This window comes from Panthera onca, chromosome D1 (genome assembly GCF_046562875.1).
Source record: "Panthera onca isolate mPanOnc1 chromosome D1, mPanOnc1 haplotype 2, whole genome shotgun sequence".
In the NCBI taxonomy this organism is placed as follows: Eukaryota; Metazoa; Chordata; class Mammalia; order Carnivora; family Felidae; genus Panthera; species Panthera onca.
In genome coordinates, this window is record NC_138348.1 from 13,243,673 (window position 1) to 13,263,347 (window position 19,675).

A 19,675-nucleotide genomic window follows, 5' to 3' on the forward strand; every position below is an offset into this window, starting at 1 on the left:
ATTCTTCTCTTGAAATCATTATTGCACTATATGCTAACTAAATTGGATGTAAATTAAAAAAAAAGTTTAAGTTCAATCTTTTATGCTTTCTGTATCTTTGAGGTTGATGATTAGCATGGAAATAGTCAAGAGATTCCTAAATAACATACTGATTAAGGAACAAACAGTATACTTATATTTGGTATGATTTTCAACAGTGAGGATTGTGCTCTCACACGATTAACCATAAATTGGTATAAGTAGAACCTCTGGTTCTCTACTTGCCCTTCAGCCTGAGATCTGGAGATTTCTGCTGGTTCCAGGGGATTTAATACAGCCAGATGTGGAAGGTGCCTCAAGGGTGTTACTTGTTGCAACGGGAGAAATCATTTTCTCGCTTGTGACTCATAAGCTTCTCACTTGGTGAAAGGTGCCACTGTCATTATAAAAATGATTGTCTGTCCATCTTGTGTTTCTGTGTGACTGACTCTATGGCCCTCTTGCTTCTGGTGGGTCTGCGATTGGAGGAACCTCATTATAACATAATAGCAATAATAAGCATCAGAATGGGTGTTCTCAGCTTATGAAACTATTCCGTTTGCCTTACTCCTTTGTCCCAGTCACACTATGATATGGACGAGCCAGCTAATACTAGGCACACCTGTTACGCAGATTGAGGTAGGAGGGTATAAATGACCTGGCCAATTTCACTGTAGGGTGTTAAGGAGCTGAAATTAGGGTCTGGGTTCTGACTTCTATTCCAGTCACCCTTACTTAATGCCCAACTGACAGTGCGTGCAAGTTCTCACTGCCTCATTTTACCAACAAGAATGGTGCTTTTGAGGAAATAGGGTTTCAGGGAAGACCATATGAAGACAGCCACAGGGAAGATGAATTTTCCCTTGGCTGAATTCATGTTAAATCACCACAAAATCTCAAATCCATTTCTTCATCCTGTTCCTCTACAGTTAATGCAGTATCTGTCATTTCTGAAGGCTTACATCTCAGCTTGAACACTCCCGAGTGAAATTTTTTATGAGCAGGATACTCTTTCAGGACTGGTGAGTAGAAGTGAGTCAATAGGAATCCTTTCTGAGTTAGTGCTGTTCCTGTCATATGCTTCTCCAGCCTTCCCTTCCCCTAGGCACCTGTCCCTGCTGGTGAAAAGATAACTACATTGGGGAGCCTGGGTGGCTCCATTGGTTGAGTGTCTCACTTCGGCTCAGGTCATGATCTTGCATTTCCTGAGTTTGAGCCCCGCATCAGGCTGTGCTGACAGCTCAGAGCCTGGAGCCTGCTTTGGATTCTGTGTCTCCCTCCCTCCCTCTCTCTCTCTGCCCCTCCACCACTCGCACCCTCTCTCTCTCTCTTTCAAGAATAAATAAACTTAAAAAAATAAATACTGGGTGTATTTATAAAAAAAAGATAACTACCTTAATGCCTATTCCATCAGCTCCTGGCAAGTGATTGAAGTTATTCCAGAAATGCCAACTGCCCGTGTCTATTAATATCACTTAATTCCCTCTTACTTTGAATTCCTTGGCATGGAAATTAATGAGCGTTGACTATGGAGTCAGACATTGCTGGGTCTGAAACTACTCCAGCATTTCCTATCTGTGACATCAGGCAAGTTGTTTGGCCTGCCTAAGCCCCAAGTTTTTCATCTGTAAAGTGATATTAATTATAGGTCTTGCCCCAAGGGGTTATTATGAGGACTAAATAGACTAATGTCTATGAAGGGGGTAGCTCAGTACTTACTGCTTGGTAGATGTTCTTATGTTTTGAAAATAATTTTGATAATTCAGAGTTACAATATAGAAATTATTTTCATATATATGACAAATTTTTCCTTTCTATCAAATTAGAAAGAATTACATTCATATACTTGTTTCCCTCCCCTCCCTCCCTCTCTTCTTCCCTACCTCCCTTCCACACATCTTTGTTGTCTGCCTCCAACAGATCAGGCAGTTCCTACTCTCATGGATATTGCAGGCTGGGGTAGAAGACAAACAAATTAATGAATCACACAAACGAAAGTACAATTTTACCTGTAGTAATTGTTACAGAGTGTATAACAATAGGTCTTGACTTACAATAGGCCTTTAGTGTGGAGGCTGCCCTGAGATCAGCAGGTGAGTGGCAGGTAACCAGGAGAGAAGAAGTGAGGGCAGGGAGGGTGACAGAGGGGTTCAGACACTGGACTTAGGGGCAAAGACGCTGTAGCAGAGCAAGTGTCATGACTGGAAGAAGCCACTGGGGCCGAAGCAGAGGGAACAAGGGCCAGACTGGTACAAGGTAGGGGAGGGTATATGGGGAGGGGCCAATGCAGGCAAAGTCTGTTGGCCATCTGAGGGTTGGCTCTTTATTCCAAGAGCCATGAAAACCCATTGAACAGTTTCAGGTAAGGCTGTAACTCAATTCTCAGGAGTCATTTAGTTTAAAGATGCAGAAGTCTGGCCCGGCTTCATTCAAGTGGCTATAGAGCAGAGAGGACAGAAATGAAATACCCTGAGGACTGACCATCTAGATTCTCCCTCAGTGCTCAGTGTTGTGGGAAGCTGTGAACGTCACAGGCCTTGGTTCTCCTCCAAGAGGCTTGTTGAACAGGTAATAAAATGTAGTCACATTCCTCACCAAGTGCAAATACCTGTCAGCACAGGGTGAGGAAGATAAATTAGTTGAGATAGTTCATGAAAATGACTACTATGCTGACTTGGGACGCCTTAAGCAGGTTAAAGTTTACCCACCATAAATTTTTATTCTTACCTAGCAACTTGCTTGAACTAATTTCACATGTTTTCCCTACAAAATGTGTCAAAATCTCCCAGATGTGTTCAGTCCCACAGTAACCAACTCCATTCAGGCAACTGCCGAGTGGTCTGGTCTCAACACAGAGAGGGATGCCTTTGAGTTACTGAGTCTGTCCAGGGAGAAGTCAACTTGCTATTTCTAGTGACCAGGAGGAGAAACAGGACTTGAGCACCTCTGGGGGTTGGACCAGATGAGGCAGAGAAAACAACCACTGTCCCCCACACCCACTTGCAGCCCTGATTTCCGGCAGGAGAAATCACTTATAGATCCACCAGTAGGTGGAATATGGGTTATGGCCATATCCATTAGGGCTTATATTATAAAGAATCATAAAACCAATAAAGCCTTTCTTCCTTTCTATCCTCTGCTTAACTTCCCTGTTCAATATTATTACCATTTCAATGCTCCTCCTCCCCCCCCCCCCCCCCCCAACCAGTTCTTGCTTTCCTGGCTTTGACATACATGGTTAAGTCCCCTGGACCTGTGAGTCACTTCACATACTGTCCTTCATTGCCCCATCTTGTACCTCTCTGGCCCCTGCTCCCTCTGCTTCAGCACCAGTGGCTTCTTTCAAGTCATAACACTCACTTCTGCCAGAAGATCTGTGCTCCTGAACCTGGGGATTTAATTAAGAACAAAGAAAAAGAGTATTTTGCAGGGTTTGGAGTAAGGGAATGAAATGCTTCCTGGTAGCATTTCAGACAACAGATAAATCCCTAATGCTGACTTGCCTGGAGCTGCAGATGGAAGTTTATACTGTTTGCTTTCCCTCCTCACAGCTAGGGTGAGCTCCAACATGACACCATGAACAGATGAGCAAAAGCACTAAAGCCAGACATCAGTATGGTCTTGAGAGTGTCCACTCATCCTTCTAGCATTGAAACTCTCTTATCTTAAGAAATGCGTAACTCGGTGCTAAGCTTGGAAAATGCCTTGACACAGCCTGGGGCCTACATTACAGAAAACAAATCTCTTTCCTTCATCAGAGTTACTCAATAGCAAGGCACAGTATTTCCGCTCTTGTGGGTAGGAATTAGGCAAATCAGTCTTATACTCAGGACCAGTTTATGCTTTAGCAGAAGGCCAGTAATGCTAAAATACGGAAGCTTAACCTCCTGTGTCAGTGGATATTGGGCCTGGATATAGGGAGCTCCTTAAGAGATTTTATAAGTTGGAAGAAAAATACATACACACCATAATTACACATATGCCATTACAATAAGAAAAATCCAAAGTGACGCTTGAAGCATTTAAGGAGACTTTAATGTTAATTATGTTTAATTTTTAGAGAAAAAAGAGGCTCACACATTTAAGTAAGGAATAAGCAAAAATTTGTATGGTCAACAGAAATTTCTTAAATACACCATTCTCTTCTAAGGGCAACCGTGCTGTTTTCCCAAGTGTCCATCAGAGGTCTCTCTTTTGTCCCACTTCTTCTTATACCCAGTTTCTCAGTAAGACTTTTGCCTGGTTCCCTTGCATATGCCCCAGTGATGGAGATGATCTGATTAGGTCTATTAGTAGGACTAAGTTCAAGATTCTATAGAAGAAATAAAGAAAATTGGCTCCCATTTCCCTTTTGGTACCCTAACCATCTTGTGTTTCCATTGTTTTGCAATTGCAGAGAAAACCTTCAGGGAGGGGGTTATCATGTGCCCTTGGGATTCACACTCCTGGCACCGCAGGTATGCCCATGGCACCAGCAGGTAAGCAGGAAAGAGCTCTTGCACATTGATTAACCCCCTTCAGAGACACAGCTACATGTGTGTCAAGGTTGATGCTCTGCTTCATGTTTCATAGTAAGCATCCATCCAGAGGGCTGCAGATTTCTTCAAGGCCCTGTGGGAGAGGTAAACAAAATCATCAGTAGGTGAGACTTTAATGTAAGAGGAGCTGCTCCATGGAACATGTGCACTTTTGCTTGGTTCAAGGCAATGTTTTCATTTTCAGCTATATCTGAAAGATGTCTTTTCTGTTGTCCAGTGGAGGGAGTCAAAGATACTGCATTGATTTTTAGCAGATGAATTCACCTTTTCTTTAGGGGGGAGGTTGAGTTTTTCTTTCATTTTATTCTCTTTTGTGTCCCAAACCATTAACTATCCTCTTCTCTAGCATAAAAAAAAAAAAAACTTCTCTGAGCCACTCTATAAGATAACGCATATACCTCTCTACCAACTCATCCTGTTTTCTACCCACCATCATGCTTTATAATGTGAAAGATGTTTTTCTAGGCTCTGGGGATACAGCAGTGAGTAGGAGAGACATGAGACCGACCTACATGGAGTTCCTGGTTTGGTTTGGGAGACATACATATCTAGATATACATATACACATGTGTATATGTATATCTAGATATATATGTCTCCGTATATGTATATATATATATATTATTATAATTTATTGTCAAATTTGTTATCATACAATCTGTAAAATGTGCTCTTGGTTTTTGGGGTAGTTTCCTGTGGTTCATTGCTTACACTTAACACCCAGGGTTCATCCCAACAAGTGCCCTCCTCAATGCCCATCACCCATTTTCCCCTCTGGGGAGACATTTATTAAATAATTTATTACCCACAATGTTATTTAATCATGACTGTGATAAAGGTAAAGTGAAGAGAAGCAGGTGCTGCAAGAGCAGGTGACAGATTGAGTCCTGGGGTCAAGGGAAGACCAAGATGAGGAAAAGGCATTTATGAATCTTGGGGAGGGGATGGAAATTGACAAGGTGATGTGAGGGGAGGGGACAGACTGGAAGAACATTCTAGGCAAAAGCCAAGGGGCAAAGGACAGAAAATGGCAAGGGGCAGGAAGTTCTGTAGCAACTGAAGAGAGGTTAGGTCTCTGGAGGACAGAAAAGGAAGATGGGAGCGGTGGAGAGTCTGAAGCTGGAGAAACACCCAGGGGCAGATCAGGCCAGATCTGATCTTGTTGGCATCATTCAAGACACTGGTATTTTTTTTCCTAATTCTAAAAGAAAGAGAAACTTATTAAACCCAGATCATGGGCTGTTGATGTTCTCTAGGGGGCTGTGAATGCACCACGATGAGCACAGATTTTCAGTTCCTGCAGGCTTCTCTGCTCTTGGTCGGTTCCCCTACCCCCCAACCCACACACTTATGTCCCTGGACCCTGTAGGCATCTAAGTTTACAACTCTGGGCCAGATGACTTGAAAGTCCCTCCCCGCACATAAATTCTAAACCATGTCAAGGTTCTGTGGGGGATTCAGAGACAACACACAGTCCTGGTTTTAAGAAGCTTGAAATTTAGTAGGCTAGTGAGACATTTTCACTAAGAAGTATCTCGAAGGCAGTAGGTAAATGGTAAGAATTATTTATTATCATTGCATTGTTGATGTTTCCTGAAGGGTCTCATGTCCATGCTGGACATACAGATGCCCCTTAACAAAGAGTTGTTGGGTAAATGATTCACAAGCCAGTGAATAGTCTGGGGACTAGCAGTGAGAGGGAAATGAGAGCTGTGAGCTGAGAGACTCTGTAATTACCTGACAATATCTCCAAATGCTTCCAACATGGGCTTATTCACATACTGTAATCCATGCTTCGCACACAGTGACCTCACCAGGGGTGCCACCTTGTGATAATTATGGCGTGGCATTGTGGGAAACAGACTAGGGAAACAGAAACAGGAGATATAAAACTTAGATCAAAAGAAGAAGTTTTTGTTCCCCTATTACTAGATAAAACTCTATTAGCAATGTAGACATTGTACAATACTTCTCTAGGAAGCTCAAGTACTCTTGCCAAAGCATTCTAATCTTATCTCTTAACCCTCTGCATGCCCTGTGGGTGGCTAATGTTTGGGAAGACCAAAGAGACTTACCTCTATAAAATATATTTATTCTGAGACAGGTGAAATGAAAGTATGGGGTTTCTACCATTTTGAATTACCTGGAGAGCTGGAGATAACTTCCCCAACCCCAGTTCTGTCTCTGTCTCTTTCTGTATATACATATATCTCCTGCACAATGAATAGGTGAATATTAGTAAGTCTTCATCAAGGCATATGGGGAAAAGTTCTAGGAGAAAAGTAAGAAGAGAGATGGGTTTTATCCAAGGCTTTCGCTAATTAGCCAGATGAACTTCTTGGGTTTTAACCTTCTCTTTGATGAAATATGAATAATAATCTTTCTTGTTTTGCTGAGATTTTAAAGGACTAATGAGAGAAAGGATAAGAAAATCCCATGAGTAGGTATAAGATCTTTTTCCTTCTCTGCCTATCATAGATTTGGCTTAGATGAAATGAATGTGGAAAGTCTCTTCCTTGAATATTCTGGAGAGATTGACTTTCAAAGTATTATCATTTCCTCTTTCTTTGGTGCCTATCTAACTGCCTATTGGTAAAGTATTTCCAGATATCACTTGGAAATTGCAGTAGGAACTCGATTTCATTGTTGATTATTTTAAACCTCAGCTCCAAAGATGTAGATACAGATTAATATTCAAATTAAATCTTAATTAAGTTTCAACACAACTCGGATACACAAATGTCATGATTTTTCTTGGGTTTTGCCAACAAACCACATGTAAAAAAACAATCATGAATTCCTAAGTCCTTAGGAATCCAGAAACTGAGTCTTTGGTATTTTTTCAAGATCTTCCTCCATTTACTCACAATTGTTACACCTCCTTTCTTTCTTCCTTTCCTTACCATTGATGCTAATAGAATTGAGAGAATTCTGATTCATTTTTTCCACCAGAAGTCCCGAGTCTAAGGCTTGCTCTGGACTGTATGGGGGGGGGGGGTGGGGACTGTTAAAAGTTACAGCCTTTCGTTTTATCATGAACTGTTTCCATCACTTACTGGTGCTCGATCTGAAAGTTCAGGTGCCCAGTGAACCAGTCATTGAAAATGGACTGTTCAACATTACAGGTGGTCAAGACCTGCAAAGAAAAAGGTTACATTAGATGTAAGGAAGCCCAAGTGTCAAAGGAGATGTTTATTTATTCCCCAGGTGCCCAGGGGGTTCAGTCGTTAAGCATCTGGCTTTGGCTCAGGTCATGCTCTCACAGTTCATGAGTTGGAATCCCACATTGTGTGAGCTTGAGCCCCACTTCGGGTGAGCATGAGTTCCGCTTGAGTGGCCCCCGTTTCTCTCTCTCTTTCTCTCCCCCTCTCTCTCCTTCTCTTTCTCTCTCTCTGTCTCTCTCCCTCTGCCCCTCCTGGGATTCTGTCTCTTTCTGCCCCTCCCTCACTTGTGACCTCTCTCTCTTTCAAAAAAAATATGTATATTCCCTTAATAAGCTAATTGTTCAACAAGTTCCTATTTTGTGTAAGAAACTAAAAGGGATATAAAAGATACACAGTGCCAGGTCTCAAGGAAATTATAATTTAAAAAGGTGCTAAGATATTTTGCTAAGAAGTTTATACAAAGCAACAAATATAAAGAAGTATGTAGGATTTGAAGGGGCTAAGTCACCATCAGCCCTTGGGTACAGAAGGCTAAAGTGTCATAAATGAGGACTCTGGCAGATGGGAAGTGGGATTATAGGATTTTGGTAGAGATTGTTGGGGTTAGAATACCATTTCCATAGAGTACATATGAAGGACTTCTAAATGGGAAGTGAGGCATTCAATTGTTCCAGCCACAGATTCTGAGCATACAAGTACATTTCAGTTTAAGCAGTTTCCTTTACAATCTAATGTATTTTATTTTATGAACTTAAAACCGTTATCCTGAGAAGGAGTTCATGGGCTTCTCAAGACTTTCAAAATTAAGAACCCTTATGAATATCATTTTGTTCAGTGCCTTTTTTTTTATTATGAAATTTATTGTCAAATTGGTTTCCATACAACATCCAGTGCTCATCCCAACAGGTGCCCTCCTCAATACCCATCACCCCCCCTCCCCTCCCTCCCATCCCCCATCAACCCTCAGTTTGTTCTCAGTTTTTAGGAGTCTCTTATGTTTTGGCTCCCTCCCTCTCTAACCATTTTTTTTTCTTCCTCTCCCCCATGGTCTTCTGTTAAGTTTCTCAGGATCCACATAGGAGTGGAAACATATGGAATCTGTCCTTCTCTGTATGACTTATTTCACTTAGCATAACACTCTCCAGTTCCACCCACGTTGCTGCAAAAGGCCATATTTCATTCTTTCTCATTGCCACGTAGTATTCCATTGTGTATATAAACCACAATTTCTTTATCCATTTGTCAGTTGATGGACATTTATGCTCTTTCCACAATTTGGGTCTTGTTGAGAGGGCTGCTGTAAACATTGGGGTACAAGTGCCCCTATGCATCAGTACTCCTGTATCCCTTGGGTAAATTCCTAGCAGTGCTACTGCTGGGTCACAGGATAGACCTTAATTTTTTGAGGAACCTCCACACTGTTTTCCAGAGCGGCTGCACCAGTTTGCCTTCCCACCAACAGTGCTGGAGGGTTCCTGTTTCTCCACATCCTCTCCAGCATCTATAGTCTCCTGTTTTGTTCATTTTAGCCACTCTGACTGGTGTGAGGTGATATCTGAGTGTGGTTTTGATTTGTATTTCCCTGATGAGGCATGACATTGAGCGTCTTTTCATATGCCTGTTGGCCATCCAGATGTCTCTTTTCTCACTGGGTCTCTGTCTGGTTTAGGAATCAAAGTAATGCTGACTTCATAGAATGAGTCTGGAAGTTTTCCTTCCCTTTCTATTTTTTGGAATAGCTTGAGAAGGATAGGTATGATCTCTGCTTTAAATGTCTGGTAGAATTCCCCAGGGAAGCCATCTGGTCCTGGACTCTTATTTGTTGGGAGATTTTTGATAACTGATTCAATTTCTTCGCTGGTTATGGGTCTGCTCAAGCTTTCTATTTCTTCCTGTTTGAGTTTGGAAGTGTGTGGGTGTTTAGGTATTTGTCTATTTCTTCCATGTTGTCCAGTTTGTTGGCATATAATTTTTCATAGTATTCCCTGATAGTTGCTTGTATTTCTGAGAGATCGGTTGTAATAATTCCATTTTCATTCATGATTTTATCTATTTGGGTCATCTACCTTTTCTTTTTGAGAAGCCTGGCTAGAGGTTTGTCAATTTTGTTTATTTTTTCAAAAAACCAACTCTTGGTTTCATTGATCTGCTCTACAGTTTTTTTAGATTCTATATTGTTTATTTCTGCTCTGATCTTTATTATTTCTCTTCTTCTTCTGGATTTGGGGTGTCTTTGCTGTTCTGCTTCTGTTTCCTTTAGGTGTGCTGTTAGATTTTGTATTTGGGATTTTTATCGTTCCTTGAGTTAGGCCTGGATTGCAATGTATTTTCCTCTCAGGACTGCCTTCGCTGCATCCCAAAGCGTTTGGATTGTTGTATTTTCATTTTTGTTTGTTTCCATATATTTTTAAATTTCTTCTTTAATTGCCTGGTTGACCCATTCATTCTTTAGTAGGGTGTTCTTTAACCTCCATGCTTTTGGAGGTTTTCCAGACTTTTTCCTGTGGTTGATTTCAAGCTTCATCGCATTGTGGTCTGAAAGTATGCATGGTATGATCTCAATTCTTGTATACTTATGAAGGGCTGTTTTGTGACCCAGTATGTGATCTATCTTTGAGAAGGTTCCATGTGCACTCGAGAAGAAAGTATATTCTGTTGCTTTGGGATGCAGAGTTCTAAATATATCTATCAAGTCTGTCTGATCCAGTGCATCATTCAAGGTCCTTGTTTCTTTATTGATCCTGTGTCTAGATGATCTATCCAATGTTGTAAGTGGAGTGTTAAAGACCCTGCAATTACCACATTCTTATCAATAAGGTTGCTTATGTTTGTGAATAATTGTTTTATATATTTGGGGGCTCCCATATTCGGCGCATAGACATTTATAATTGTTAGCTCTTCCTGATGGATAGACCCTGTAATTATTATATAATGCCCTTCTTCATCTCCTATTACAGCCTTTAATTTAAAGTCTAGTTTGTCTGATATAAGTATGGCTACTCCAGCTTTCTTTTGACTTCCAGTAGCATGATAAATAGTTCTCCATCCCCTCACTTTCAATCTGAAGGTGTCCTTAGGTCTAAACTGAGTCTCTTGTAGACAGCAAATAGATGGGTCTTGTTTTTTTATCCACTCTGATACCCTATGTCTTTTGGTTGGAGCATTTAGTCCATTTACATTCAGTGTTATTATTGAAAGATATGGGTTTAGAGTCATTGTGATGTCTGTAGGTTTCATGCTTGCAATGATGTCTCTGGTACTTTGTCTCACAGGATCCCCCTTAAGATCTCTTGTAGTGCTGGTTTAGTGGTGATGAATTCCTTCAGTTTTTGTTTGTTTGGGAAAACCTTTATCTCTCCTTCTGTTCTAAATGACAGACTTGCTGGATAAAGGATTCTCAGCTGCATATTTTTTTTTTTTTGTTCATCACATTGAAGATTTCCTGCCATTCCTTTCTGGCCTGCCAAGTCTCAGTGGACAGATCCGTCATGAGTCTTATAGGTCTCCCTTTATATGTTAGAGCCTGTTTATCCCTAGCTGCTTTCAGAATTCTCTCTTTATCCTTGTATTTTGCCAGCTTCACTATGATATGTTGTGCAGAAGATCAATTCAAGTTATGTCTGCAGGAAGTTCTCTGTGCCTCTTGGATTTCAATGCCTTTTTCCTTCCTCAGATCAGGGAAGTTCTCAGCTATGATATCTTCCAGTACACCTTCAGCACCTTTCCCTCTCTCTTCCTCCTCTGGAATCCCAATTATACGTATATTATTTCGTTTAATTACGTCACTTAGTTCTCTAAGTCTCCCCTCATACTCTTGGATTTTTTTATTTCTCTTTTTCTCAGCTTCTTCTTTTTCCATAATTTTATCTTCTAATTCACCTATTCTCTCCTCTGCCTCTTCAATCTGATCTGTGTTCACCACCATTTTATTTTGCAGCTCATTTATTGCATTTTTTAGCTCCTCCTGACTGTTTCTTAGTCCCTTGATCTCTGTAGTAATAGATTCTCTGCTGTCCTCTATACTTTTTTCAGGCCCAACGATTAATTTTATGACTATTATCTTAAATTCATTTTCTGTTATATTGCTGAAATTGTTTTTGATCAGTTCGTTAGCTGTCGCTACTTCCTGGAGTTTCTTTTGAGGAGAATTCTTCCGTTTCATAATTTTTAATAGTCCCTGGAGTGGCAGGGAACTGCAGAGCTCTTCCTCTGTTCTGTCTGGAGTAACTTGCGTTGGTGGGCAGGGCTGCAGTCAGACCTGATGTTTGCCCCCAGCCCACCGCTGGGGCCACAGTCAGATTGGTGTGTACCTTATCTTCCCCTCTCCCAGGGGCAGGACTCGCTATGGAGTGGTGTGGCCTCTGTCTGGGCTACTTGCACACTGTCAGGCTTGTGGTACTGCTTTGATGGGATCTGGTGTATTAGCTGGGATGGATCTGCAAGGTGCACAGGGGCGGGAGGGGAAGACTCAGCTCGCTTTGCCTTTGGTGGTCCTCTGTGGGAGGGGCCCTGTGGCACCAGGAGGGAGGCAGACCTGTTGGAGGCATGGATCTGTAGAAGCACAGCATTGGGTGTTTGCGTGGTGCAAGCAAGTTCCATGAGGGGAACTGGTTCCCTTTGGGATTTTGGCTGGGGGATGGGTGAGGGAGATGGCACTTCCCAGCGCCTTTGTTCCCCACCAAGCTGAGCTCTGTCCTCCAGGGCTCAACAACTCTCCCTCCCGCTTTCCATTCTCCGAGCAGAGCTGTTAACTTATAACATTCCAGATGTTAAATCCCACTGGCTGTCCGAACACACTCTGTCCAGCCCCTCTGCTTTTGCAAGCCATACTCGGGGGCTCTGCTTAGCTGGTGGGCTGCCCCTCCACCCTGGCTCCCTCCCGCCAGTCCGCGTAGCGCTCACCATCTCTCCGCCCTTCTTACCCTCTTCCGTGGGCCTCTTGTCTATGCTTGGCTCTGGAGAGTCCGTTCTGCTAGTCTTCTGGTGGTTATTGGGGTAAATTAAGCAGATGTGGGTGGAATCTAAGTGATCAGCAGGACGCGGTGAGCCCAGAATCCTCCTACACCACCATCTTCCTCAGCAATCTATTCAATGTCTTTTTAATGTTTAATTCCAGTTGGGGTTGTTGCCATTTTGAATGTTATTTTCGTGGTTGTTTTATGTCAATGTTTCTCAAAGTGTATTTTGGAGCACCTTAGGGTTCTCTAAGATCCTTTCAGGGGATCTGCAAGTCAAAACTATTTCTAAGACAGCATTTGCGTTTTTAATTTCCAATCTCTCAGGCTTGTACACTGGATTTTTTTCCAGAGGCTTCTAAACATGGGATGGCATCATCAGCCTGATGTTTAACATGTATTGGTTTTATTCTTGTTATTTTAGAGTTAATTAATAAATAGGTGTTTTAAAATTCTCAGTTTTAATTTCAAATATAGTAAATATAAATGGATATAACTTACATAGACAAAAGCTCTTTGAGGTTCTCAATAACTCTTAAGAGCATAAGGTGGTTTGTGACCAAAAAGTTTGAGAACCAATACCCTATGCCCTAAGGGAAGGTCCACTGAATTTGGGAATGAGTTTGGAAAAAGTGGTGTAATGACTGGATTTTCCAGTTAATCATGGCATGGCCACTGGAAGGCTTAGGAAGCAGGGGTATTCTGTACTGATCATAACTCTGCTAATCCTTAATAGCATGTTCATAGAGCATACAATATCTTCTCTCTGGGGCTTTCTAGCTATACAATGAAATGGGGTGAATTTCAGGGTCCTTCTAGGTGTAAACTTAAATGTAATTCTAGGAGCTCAGATTCACTTGAAAGGCTGTGTTCTGTAGGGGACAGGTCAGCAAACATTTCTTATAATGTGATTTTTCTCTGATAGTTACTCAGTTTTACTTTTGTAGCATGAAAGCAATCATAGATAATATGTAAATATAAAAGCATGACTGTTTCCAATAATATTTAATTTACAAGAACAAGCAGTGGGCTGGATTTGGCTCTTGGACTATAATTTACTGATTCTTAAATATAAAAAATATTTATTTATTAATTTTGGGAGGGGGGAAGAGAGAGAGAAAGAGAGAGCGAGCGAGCAGGGGAGGGGCATAGAGAGAGGGAGAGAGAGAGTCTTAAGTCCAATGGGGGCTTGATCTCATGAACCATGAGATCATGAACTGAGTCGAAACCAAGAATCATGTGTTTAACTGACTGAGCCACCCAGGAGCCCCTTTACTGACCCTTTAGAGCAAAGCCTCTAAAATCAGACTGCCTAGGTTTAAAACCTGATTTATACCACTTATTAACTGTGATGTCATACAAGTTACTCAACTTCTTCATGCCTTAATTTTATCATCTGTAAAGTGGTAATAATCATAGCACCTGTGTTATGTAGTTATATGCAAAGCAGGGGACAGTGCCTGCCTGCTAGCAAGCATTATGTAAGTATAAATTATTATTATCTGAGGTAGCCAGACTCTAAATCAGTATAGTCTGCAGGATCTTCCCCCAGAAACTCCACCATTACCTGAGCACTGAGCCAGTCCCGGTTCTCCTCTTTGCTCATTCTCATTGGTATGTGGCTCATCTGGGTAACATATGTTACCCAGGGACTTTCAAGAAACCTTTCAGAGAATAAAAGGAGAAAGTGATGACTTCTTGGGGTGTTTCAGTTCCCAACACTGGGCTGGCACAACTGCTGGAAGATCTGGCTGAGCAACTGAGGAAATGGAAGGGAATCAAAGATTCCGATAAAATCATGGTCATTTGTTTTCCTCTTTGGAGGCCCTTTATATGTAGAGATGACACAGTAGACTTTTGGTCACATAACCAATCTTGCAGCCTTTTGGAAGCAGTGACCCCCAAGTTTGTTGCAGCATTTGTGCAAGGATCAAAATATACCTAGAGCATATGCAAAGTGATAGACAGCCTCAGCTCTGCCATCAGATAGAACTTGGCTCAAGTTCTGGTGTGGCACTGCCATTGGCCCTTACTTGCCTATAACTTTGATAAATGATTTAATCTCTCTGAGATTAATGAAGATGATGCTACCTACATTACAGGGAGGTGCAAGGATTAAGTAATAAATAATGTAAGGTAAATAAAGTAAGATAATGCAGGTAAATCCTTTATAAAAGTGCATGATGCATAGTAGCTGTCAATATCCTTGCTATTATGTAGGGTTTAGAATCATAATGTGAAAGAATGGGAGAGGAATAAATTGGAAGTTGAAGACAGCTATTTAGTTGAGGGCATTTTGGTTTGGGGAATATCTGTAGCCATAAAATAACATTAAAACTTCTTGTCTTTCCATTATTTTTGGCAAGGATTATGGTATCCAGTCAGATTATAATCTAAAGAACTTGGGGATCAGATGGAATTCTGCAACTTGGAATTAAGCATATGGGAATAAAAGGACAAGACTGGGCAAGTTCTTTTTTCCAAAGAACTCTTCTTATTGAACTATTTCAACTTTAAAAAAAAGTATTTTTGTGAAATGTCTCAGTTACAGAAAAGGCATGGTATCCCAACCTTCTGCTAATCAAAAATATCTCAGATAAGGGAGGTAAGAGGATCATCTAGGTTACAGGAATAAAAGAAATATTCTTGTTTCTTACTTGACCAAATATATGAGTAATATGGTTCCAAAGATTCCATAGAAAGGGCCAAATGTGATGAAATGGCGGATGTAAAAGCTGCTGACCCAGGCAATGTCCTGCGGAGAAAAGTGATTGACAGTTAAATGCTCTGGACACAATTTCATTTCCCCTTCACTGGTCTAGGGCCCTTTCATGAATTGGCTAAATATTATGCCTTATTATTCAAGGAAGCTACATCTGGAAGGGGCCAAGCATTTTCATGCCCCCTTTTCTACCAGATCTAGCTTCAGATGATAAATCAAATTACTCACCTCCCAATATCTTTGGAGGCACATCACTTTCATGGATTCCAGATTGAAATATACAGGCATGAGGAGGGGGAGCCCAACTGAAAAAGAACACAAAAAAGATGGACAGTAAGTGAGTAGAATGTGATCCCAATGCAAATAAGCAGGAGTCTATCTTCTTAACATGCTACTCCTGGAATGTTGCCCCTGAGAAGGGATGCAAAGTGGAAATCCACAACCACATCCTGGATTCCACGGGGCTCTTTTGGTCTCTGAGGTTGAACCAGGTTTTGGTTAAAGCTCTCAGGACACTAAGGAAGTGGAAGCTTTGAAGATTTGTGTCATTCTTATGGAGGCAACCCAGAAGAGCTTCTGCTGTGAATTTTCAAGCTTTCTCAAGGTCCATGGAATCTGTCAGTCCATCACAATCCTTAGGATTGGGCCCTGTCACAATATGTCAGGGTGGCAGAAACACAGGAGCTGTACTCACTTACTGACCAGATGGTTATTTACCTGCTTCTTCTCCAGGACCAGGGAGGTTGCCTAGAGCACAAAGGAGTGTGTTGGAGTCCTTCTGAGTTTTGACAACTCTGTCCTTGACCAGACTTTAGTTGCATCCTCTTTCTCTGCTATGTCCAATGTTGGCCTCCAGACTCTCAAACTCTACATATTCTTAGCACAAATGATTTTGTTTATCCCTCACACTAAGATGCTTGAACAAACGTGAGCATAGTTTCTAACAGCTTAAGGCCATGCCTCTGGAATAACCCCGGCCTCCTTGCAGTTTTGCCTGAGAAAGTTCAACATTGCCAAATGAATTAACTGTTTGTTCAAGCCAAAACTGACTAGAGACCTCAGATCTCCCTTTTTTAAAACTATTTCTGTTAGAAAACTTACAATTGTAAAATTCTTTCTCTGTCTTTGAGACAGATCTTCGGCAACCCAGAAATGTCTTTCTCAAGGATCTGGGAGTCATTCCTTTCATTTTTTTTTCATGCTTATTTATTTTTGAGAGAAAGAGGGACAGAGTGGGAGTGAGGGAAGGGCAGAGAGAGAGGGAGACACAGAATCCAAAGCAGGCTCCAGGCTTCAAGTTGTCAGCACAGAGCCCGATGTGATCACAAACTCACAAACTCACAAACTGTGAGATCATGACCTGACCAAAGTTGGCCGTTTAACCGACTGAGCCACCTGGGCACCCCTGGGAGTCATTCCTTTGAATGAAATAATCCAGGATGGGGCCTCAGTCTCTCCGTATGGGGGGTGGGAACCTAACTTTCATAAGCACCAGGCAGCAGACACAGATGGCTTAATCACACTGACCAACTCTCCCTCCCACCAAGGTCTCTTGGAAATTTCTTTAACACACCCAGTGTTTAAAAGGTCTCCCACCTTTTGGTTCAGCAGAATTGAGCTGAGTTTATACTGAAACCTTTTCCCTTACTATGGAAACCTGAATATAATCTGTCTTGTCACTTTTAAAAAAATTTCCAGTTCTGTTTCTCTTTGACAGTTTGAGCATGATTTACTTGTACCTGAGATGCTAAGTTGGCATTTTTTTTTTTTTTTAATTTTTTTTTCAACGTTTTTTATTTATTTTTGGGACAGAGAGAGACAGACAGAGCACGAACGGGGGAGGGGCAGAGAGAGGGAGACACAGAATCGGAAACAGGCTCCAGGCTCTGAGCCATCAGCCCAGAGCCCGACGCGGGGCTCGAACTCACGGGCCGCGAGATCGTGACCTGGCTGAAGTCGGACGCTTAACCGACTGCGCCACCCAGGCGCCCCGGCATTTGAAGGAAAAAGACATAATGAAACAGCTTCAAAAGGCAAAGAGTTTTGTGAAGTGGGCTTCGTGTAGTGAATCCACAGCATTCGTTCATTCCTCATTAGCTAAGGGCATATTGCAGTACTACAGACAGGGTAGAAAGTCAGAAAAGCAATTCCATCAGCTTTTATTATGTGAACACACTGCTGGTTAGCCTGGAGATCAGCTACCTTTCAAAATGGGGCACTGATGTCTTCATTCCTCTTTTTGGTCATGCAGAAAAAGAGAGGGTGACTTTCATAGAATGAGGTTGCAGAATTCTAGCAGTGGAAAGGACAGCAGTGGGAATTCACCCCCTTACCTAAAAAATAAGCCCACAGGCCATCCTGGTCAAGCATGTTACAAATGACTACTGGTGCCCAACATTTGAGCAAATCAGATAAACTGCAACCCCATAACTGTTGGCATTTGGGGCTAATTTCTTTTTTTTTAAATATATGTATTTATTTAATTAAGTTAATTAATTAATTAATTAATTAATTTACTTTGTGTAATGGAATGTAATTTTTACTTTGTGAATGGAGTGTAATTTTTAAAATATAATTTATTGTCAAGATGGTTTCCATACAACACCCAGTGCTATTCCCAACAAGTGCCCTCCTCAGTGCCCATCACCCATTTCCCCTCTCCTCCACCCCCCATCAACCCTCAGTTTGTTCCCTGTCTCTTATGGTTTGCCTCCTTCACTCTCTGTTTGTAACTAATTTTTCCCCTTCCCCTCCCCCATGGTCTTCTGTTAAGTTTCTCAGGATCTACATAAGAGTGAAAACATACGGTATCTGTCTTTCTCTGTATGGCTTATTTCACTTAGCATCACACTCTCCAGTTCCATCCACATTGCTACAAAAGGCCAGATTTCATTCTTTCTCATTGCCAAGTAGTACTCCATTGTGTATATAAACCACAATTTCTTTATCCATTTATCAGTTGATGGACATTTGGGCTCTTTCCGTAATTTGGCTATTGTTGAGAGTGCAGGGCCAGATAATTTCTTGTTAGGGGCTGTCTTGTGCATTGTAGGGTGTTTAACAGAACCACTGGCTCCCTGGGTGCCAGTATCATCTTTCCCTTCCACTGTGTTGTCCCAACAGGGCAGTATTGTTTCTGGTTGAGAGCTACTGATCTATAGGAAATGTTTGGGAACTTCTGATTTTGTCTTATGTCTCAAACTGTAAGCATATGTCTTAGGTGGGCATATTTTGGAGTTCCATGAAAACATTTTTTTTTGAGCTGTCATGAATTTGATTTTGGTTAAGAGGAAAGCATTTTTGCTTATGATATTTTTAAAATCTTTTTTAAAAATTTATTTATTTACTTTTGAGAGAGAGAGAGAGTGAGAGAGAGAGAGACAGAGAGAGAGCACAAGCAGGGGAGGGGCAGAGAGAGAGGGAGACACAGAAGTAGGCTCCAGGCTCAGAGCTGTCAGCACAGAGCTGGATGTGGGGCTCAAACTCACAAACTGTGAGATCATGACCTGAGCTGAAGTCGGATGCTTAACTGACTAAGCCACCCATTGATAGATTGCTATTTATCAATATCAGAGTTATGTAGCTACCCTATTTTCTTTCAGCTTGAACCCACATTCAGATCTATTTATATATATTTGTACATACATATGATTTTCACTACATTGGGTGCAACTATCATAAAAGATTTCCAGTGACTTGTGTTTATAAAGTGGGAGTTTAAACATTTGCAGGTTTACTGAAATTCAGAAGTTGACTAGAAATACCACTGTACTCTTCAGGTAGAAACTGAACAGTGTTCTAGGTCTTAACAGTTATGCTCTTCTTGAAAGTTTTTTGGTATAAATGACAGCAGTTTAGAAATTAAAAACCCTTTATCTTACAAAATACACTTTGATTGATGGAAGGTTTCCTTTGTGTTTTAAAACATCTTTACACATGAAAAGATGCTCAACATCACTCCTCATCAGGGAAATACAAATCAAAACCACACTCAGATATCACCTCACCCCAGTCAGAGTAGGTAAAATGAACAAATCAGGAGACTATAGATGCTGGAGAGGATGTGGAGAAACGGGAACCCTCTTGCACTGTTGGTGGGATTGCAAACTGGTGCAACTGCTCTGGAAAACAGTGTGGAGATTCCTCAAAAAATTAAAAATAGATCTACCCTATGACCGAGCAATAGCACCGCTAGGAAGTTACCCAAGGGATACAGGAGTGCTGATGCATAGGGGCACTTGTACCCCAATGTTCATAGCACTTTCAACAATAGCCAAA

At 41.4% G+C, this 19,675-nt stretch overlaps 1 protein-coding gene across 1 annotated transcript in view; it reads right to left on the bottom strand.

Annotated features, from left to right (window-relative positions):
- Positions 1-4,096: 4,096 nt before the first annotated feature.
- The window catches only part of LOC132661755 (fatty acid desaturase 2-like protein FADS2B), a 38,236-nt gene continuing 22,657 nt past the window's right edge, over positions 4,097-19,675 (bottom strand). Inside the window, exons 7-12 of the mRNA XM_078434069.2 lie at positions 15,626-15,699; positions 15,333-15,430; positions 14,243-14,339; positions 7,613-7,692; positions 6,294-6,419; positions 4,097-4,629 (exon numbers count right to left, since the gene is read on the bottom strand). Coding sequence (XP_078290195.2) covers positions 4,578-4,629; positions 6,294-6,419; positions 7,613-7,692; positions 14,243-14,339; positions 15,333-15,430; positions 15,626-15,699 — 527 coding nt within the window. The 3' untranslated portion in view covers positions 4,097-4,577. The remainder of the gene's footprint in view (positions 4,630-6,293; positions 6,420-7,612; positions 7,693-14,242; positions 14,340-15,332; positions 15,431-15,625; positions 15,700-19,675) is intronic.